The sequence below is a fragment of the Coturnix japonica genome, chromosome 2, assembly GCF_001577835.2.
Source record: "Coturnix japonica isolate 7356 chromosome 2, Coturnix japonica 2.1, whole genome shotgun sequence".
Taxonomy (NCBI): Eukaryota; Metazoa; Chordata; class Aves; order Galliformes; family Phasianidae; genus Coturnix; species Coturnix japonica.
The window spans coordinates 134,563,835-134,570,716 of NC_029517.1; the positions used below are offsets into that span (position 1 = coordinate 134,563,835).

The 6,882-nt window shown below is 53.6% G+C and overlaps 1 protein-coding gene across 1 annotated transcript in view; it reads right to left on the reverse strand.

The window, feature by feature from the left end:
- The window catches only part of SCRIB (scribble planar cell polarity protein), an 80,900-nt gene extending 79,879 nt beyond the window's left edge, over nucleotides 1–1,021 (reverse strand). The window contains exon 1 of the mRNA XM_032442604.1: nucleotides 1,009–1,021. Within this exon, the coding sequence (XP_032298495.1) occupies nucleotides 1,009–1,021 (13 nt within the window). The remainder of the gene's footprint in view (nucleotides 1–1,008) is intronic.
- Nucleotides 1,022–6,882: the final 5,861 nt, after the last annotated feature.

Sequence of the window (6,882 nt, forward strand, 5' to 3'; positions counted from 1 at the left end):
ACCCAAATCTGACTGTTACCCCATAACTGAGCTGTCACCCATAACTGAGCTGTTAACCCCATAATCTGAGCTGTCACCCATAAACTGAAAGCTGACTGTCACCCCATAACTGAGCTGTTACCCCATAAACTGAGGCTGTACCCATACTGAGCTGTCACCCCATAACTGAAGCTGTACCCCATAACTGAGCTGACTTCACCCCATAACTGAGCTGTCACCCCATAAACTGAAGCTGGCACCCCATAACTGAGCTGTAACCCCCATAACTGACTGTTCACCCCATAAAACTGAGCTGTTACCCCAAACTGAGCTGTCACACCACAACTTGAGCTTTACCCCATAAACTGAGCTGTCACCCCATAACTGGACTGTCCACCCATAACTGAGCTTTAACCCATAAACTGACTGTCACCCCATAAACTGACTGTCACCCCATAACTGAGCTGTTATCCCATAACTGAGCTGACTTCACCCATAACTGACTGTCAACCCTAACTGACTTGTCACCCATAAACTGAGCTGTCACCCCCATACTGATCTTGTTACCCCATAAACTGACTGTCACCCCATAACTGAGCTGTCACCCCATAACTGACTGTCACCCCATAACTGACTGTCACCCCATAACTGAGCTGTCACCCCATAACTGAGCTGTTACCCCATAACTGACTGTCACCCCATAACTGAGCTGTCACCCCATAACAGAGCTGTCACCCCATAACTGAGCCTGCACACCATTAACAGAGCTTGACCCCCATAAACTGAAGCGTCACCCATAAACGAGCTGTTACCCCATAACTGAGCTGTAACCCCATAACTGACTGTCACCCCATAACTGAGCTGTTACCCCATAACTGAGCTGTCACCCCACAACTGAGCTTGTCACCCCATAAACTGAAGCTGTCACCCCAAACGGAGCTGCAACCCCACAACTGACTTCACCCATAACTGAGCTGTCACCCCAATAACTGACTGCACCCCATAAACTGAGCTGTACCCATAACTGACTTGTCACCCGCATAACTAGCGTCACCCCATAACTGAGCTGTCACCCCATAACTGAAGCTGTTATCCCATAACTGATCTGAACTGTCAACCCCATAACTAGCTGTCACCCATAACTGACTGTCACCCATAACTGAGCTGTCACCCCATAAACTGAGCTGTTACCCAAACTGACTGTCACCCCATAACTATCTTCACCCCAAACTGTACTGTCACCCCAATAAACTGACTGTCACCCCATAAACTGAGCTGTCACCCCATAACTGAGCTGTACCCCATAAGTGACTGTTCAACCCCATATACTGAGCTGTCACCCCATAACTGAGCTGTTACCCCATAACTGAGCTGTTCACCCCATAGTCTTGAGCTGTTCACGCCAAGAACAGAGCTTCACCCCATAACTGGAGCTGTCACCCCAATAACTGAGCTTTATCCAAACTAGCTGACTGTCACCCCATAACTGAGCTGTCACCCCCATAACTGAGCTGTTACCCCATAACTGAGCTGTCACCCCATAACTGAGCTGTCACCCCATTAACTGAGCTGACTGATTGTCCCACAAAACTGAGCTTGTCACCCCAGTAACTTGAGCTGTCACCCATAACTGATGTCACCCCATAAAACTGAGCTTACCCCATAACGACTGTCACCCCCATTAAACTTAGCTGGACTTCACCCCATAAACTGAGCTGTCGACTCCGCATAACAGAGCTGTCACCCACTAACTGAGGCTGTCACCCCATAACAGAAGCGTCACCCCAGTAATTAGCTGGTCACCCCCATAACAGAGCTTTACCCATAACTGGCTGTTACCCCATAAACTGAGCTGTCCACCCCATAACTGGCTGTCACCCCATAACTGAGCTGTAAACCCCATAACTGACTATCACCCCTATAACTGAGCTAGTTACCCCATAACTGAGCTCGTCACCCCAATAATGAGCTGTCACCCCAAACAGCAGCTGTTTACCCCATAACTGAGCTGTTACCCATAACTGGAGCTGATCACCCCATAACTGAGCTGTCACCCCAAAATGAGCTGTCATCCATAACTGAGTGACTGTCACCCCATAACTGAAGCTGTTATCCCATAACTGAGCTGACTGCTCACCCCATAACTGAGCTGCACCCCTAACTGAAGCTGTTACCTCTGCATAAACTGACTGTCACCCCATAACTGACTGTCACCCCATAACTGACTTGTTCACCCCATAAACTGCAGCTGTCACCCCATGAACTGAGCTGTTACACCCATAACTGAGCTGTATACCCATAACTGAGCTGTCACCCCATAAAAGCTGTACCACAGCTGTTACCCCATAACTGAGCTGTCACCCCATAGCTGCAAGCTCGTCCACCCCATAACAGGAGCTTCACCCCATAACTGAGCTGTCACCCATAACTGAGCTGTTATCCCAGTAACTGGAGCTGACTGTCACCCCATAAACTGAAGCTGTCACCCATAACTGAGCTGTTACCCCATAACTGACTGTCCACCTCATAACTGAGCCTGTCACCCATAACTGAGCTGACTGTTGTCCCACAAACTGAGCTGTCACCCCATAACTGAGCTGTCACCCCATAACTGACTGTCACCCCATAACTGAGTTTACCCCCATAACTGACTTGTCACCCATAACTGAGCTGACTGTCACCCCATAAACTGAGCTGTCACCCCATAACAGATGCTGTCACCCCATAAACTGAGCAGTCACCCCCATAACAGGAGCTGTCACCCCATAATTGAAGCTGTCACCCATAACAGAGCTGTTACCCCACTAACTGACTCTGTTACACCCATAAACTGAGCTGTCACCCCAAAACTGAGCTGTCACCCAAACTGGCTGTAACCCCATAATCTGACTGTCACCCAAACTGAGCTGTTACCCATAACTGAGCTGTCACCCCATAACTGAGCTGTCACCCCATAACAGAGCTGTTACCCCATAACTGAGCTGTTACCCCATAACTGAGCTGTTACCCCATAAAGACTGAGCTGTCACCCCATAACTGAGCTGTTCACCCCATAAACTTGAGCTGTCATATCCCGATAAACTGAGCTGACTGCACCCCATAACTGAGCTGTTAATCCATAAACTAGCTGTTACCCCATAACTGAGCTGGACTGTCCACCCCATAACTGAAGCTGTTATCCCATAAACTGAGTTGACTGTCCAACCCCCATACTGAGAGCTCTGTTAATCCCAGAAAAAACTTGAAGGGCTGGGTAAGTGCCCATAACTGGGGAAAAGCTGTGGTCGTCCCCCATGTAAAATAGAGAAAAAATAGAGAGAGAGAAGTTTTTTGTGTTGGGGGGGGGGGGGGGGGTGTCCCATAACTGACTGTCGTCCCATAACTGAGCTGCCACCTGCAGGCCCTGGGCACCAAGAGCAGGAGGAGGAAAGCAAACATTCCTCATAGAACCACGGGCTCGGGGTGACCCCGCCATGACAACAAGCAGCTCCCACAGCCCAGCGGCTGCTTCCCCTGCAGGACACAGGGTAGGGACGGGATGGAAACCACATGGAGACCACGCTGAGCTGTTTGCTGCCTTCCCTGCATTGCTCTGCGTTACAAACAACCCTGAGGTATCAGGAAGGAGAACCAGGAGCAGGAGCAGCTCACAACACAGGAGGGACCATGACAAGGTCCATCACCCGACTGCAGACAATTCTCTGCTGTTGGCCCAAAGCTTTGCAGCACAAATCAGAGCCCTCCTGACGTCAGGCAGCACCGGCTCTATTTAATTCAATTTATCTAATGCAAAATCAGTTTAGGAAGAAAGGAAGTAGGTGAAAGTCTGCACACAACAAAGGCCCCGAGCGGAGCAGGAGGTTCAGAGCCTGATCTGCCATTGTTCCTTGGATCCTCCTCCTAAATTTAGAGCGCGAGGAAATTCCAAGCAAAGCATTGAGCTGAGCAAAACATCCCGGCCCACGAGCTACGTTCTCACCCCACAACCCCATATGGGCCCGACAACCCCATACAGGCCCCACAACCCCATATAGGCCCTATAGACCCCAAACAGGCCCCACAACCCCATATGGGCCCAACAACCCCATACAGGCCCCACAACCCCATATAGGCCCTATAGGCCCTAAACAGGCCCCACAACCCCAAATGGGCCCGACAAACCCATATAGGCCCCACAACCCCATATAGGCCCTATAGACCCCAAACAGGCCCCACAATCCCATATGGGCCCGACAAGCCCATACAGTCCCCAACACCCCATGCAGGCCCCACAACCCCATATAGGCCCCATAGACCCCATATAGGCCCCATAGACCCCATACAAGCCCCACAACCCCATATAGGCCCCATAGACCCCATAGGGGCCCCATAGACCCCATACTGGCACCTCAACCCCATATAGGCCCCATAGACCCCATACTGGCACCTCAACCCCATATGGGCCCCACAGACCTCATACAGGCCCCACATCCCCATACAGGCCTCACAACCCCATACTGGCCCCAGAGACCCCATACAGGCCCAACAGACCTCATATAAGCCCCACAACCCCATATGGGCCCCATAGAGCCCATACAGGATTCATAGACCTCAAAGAGGCCCCACAACCCCATATAGGCTCCATTGACCCCATACAGGCCTTACAACCACATATAGGCCCCATAGACCCCATACAAGCCCCACAACCCCATATAGGCCCTATAGACCCCAAACAGGCCCCACAATCCCATACGGGCCCGACAAACCCATATAGGCCCCACAATCCCATACAGGCCCTATAGACCCCAAACAGGCCCCACAATCCCATACGGGCCCGACAACCCCATACAGTCCCCACAACCCCATATAGGCCCTATAGACCCCAAACAGGCCCCACAATCCCATACGGGCCCGACAACCCCATACAGTCCCCACAACCCCATATAGGCCCCATAGACCCCATAGGGGCCCCATAGACCTCATACAGTCCCCACAACCCCATATAGGCCCTATAGACCCTAAACAGGCCCCACAATCCCATATGGGCCCGACAACCCCATACAGTCCCCAACACCCCATGCAGGCCCCACAACCCCATATAGGCCCCATAGACCCCATACAAGCCCCACAACCCCATATAGGCCCCATAGACCCCATACTGGCACCTCAACCCCATATGGGCCCCATAGAACTCATACAGGCCCCACATCCCCATACAGGCCTCACAACCCCATACAGGCCTTACAACCACATATGGGCCCTATAGACCCCCTACAAGCCCCACAACCCCATATAGGCCACATAGACCCCATAGGGGCCCCATAGACCCCATACTGGCACCTCAACCCCATATGGGCCCCATAGAACTCATACAGGCCCCACATCCCCATACAGGCCTCACAACCCCATATTGGCCTCACAACCCCATACAGGCCCAACAGACCTCATATAAGCCCCACAACCCAATATGGGCCCCACTGACCCCATACAGGTCCCATAGAACCCATACAAGCTCCACAACCCCATAGGGGCCCCACTGACCCCATACAGGTCCCATAGAACCCATACAAGCCCCACAACCCCATAGGGGCCCCATGGAGCCCATACAGGATTCATAGACCTCAAAGACGTCCCACAACCCCATAGGGTCCCAACTGACCCCATACAGGCCTTACAACCACATATGGGCCCCATAGACCCCATAGGGGCCCCATAGACCCCATACTGGCACCTCAACCCCATATGGGCCCCATAGACCCCATACCCCTCTCATTGCTTCCTGACCCAATGCAATGGAGCACTAACACACCTGTGCTCCTATGCATTACCACCGAGGCTGTGTCAGAGCCCCGTGCCGTGAATGAAGGGTTAACAGCGCTGGGTCAGCTGCAGGAGCAGCCTGCAGAGCAGGATGCCGGGCTGGAGCCACCCCAAGGGCTGGGCAGGGCCCGGCCTCCTCCCTCTGCTCATTCAGAGCAACCAGGAGTGAAAATGCAAAAGGAAGAAGGGAGGTCGGGTAAAAGGATCAGGACAAACCCTTTGAAGTGTCACTGGACGCTTCGTTTCCTACAAGCAACAAAATCCCCATGGCAGACCCACAGAGCCGACCCTCCCCATAGGGTGAATGGCCAAGGAGCTGCCCCAGCCCCACTGCTTTGGTCAACCCGTGTCAGGTGTGTCAGCACGTCACCTCCAGGCACAGCCCACCCCGCTGTGCTATGGGCAGAGGGACACCCTATACAGTCCATGTAGGGCACGGCCTGTGGCTGCAGCACAAATCACAGTATTAATTAACTGTGGGGTTGGCAGGGAGCTCTAGACATCACCGAGTCCAACCCAAAGCCCGGTCGGAGCAAGAGGAGCCCAGCAGGAGCCCAAGACCCGACTGACACAACCAGCGCGGCCTTACTGCGATGGCACAGCGATAAGGGAGCAATGAGTTCTCCAGCTGGAGACCAGGAGCTGCCTCCGCTGTGTAAACACGGAGCATCGCTGCGGGTGATCTCAGCTCCTACAGCCACACACGGGGCTCGGACCCCTCACTGCTCCCACAGCAACAGCCTGAGCCCACGGCTGCCCCCAGGACAAGGGCCCAACCTCACAGTGCAGCCACGAGCCCCGGCCCCCCCTGCAGCCATGAGCCCCAGCCCCCCCTGCAGCCACGAGCCCCGGCCCCCCCTGCAGCCATGAGCCCCAGCCCCCCCTGCACCTCGGGACATGGAAGGGAACTCAGGTCCAGCCACCAGGAGCAGCCCCAGCGCCTTCAGCGGGACAGCACACGGTTAATTAAAGGCCAGACTATGGAGCAGGAGGGGAATTACAGCTCTCCTGGTGATTCACAAACACGGGACCTGGTTCCCATGCTCCAAGAACCGGGTCAGGGCAGCAGCTCAGCCCCTGTCCCCATGTAGAACCAGGGCACAG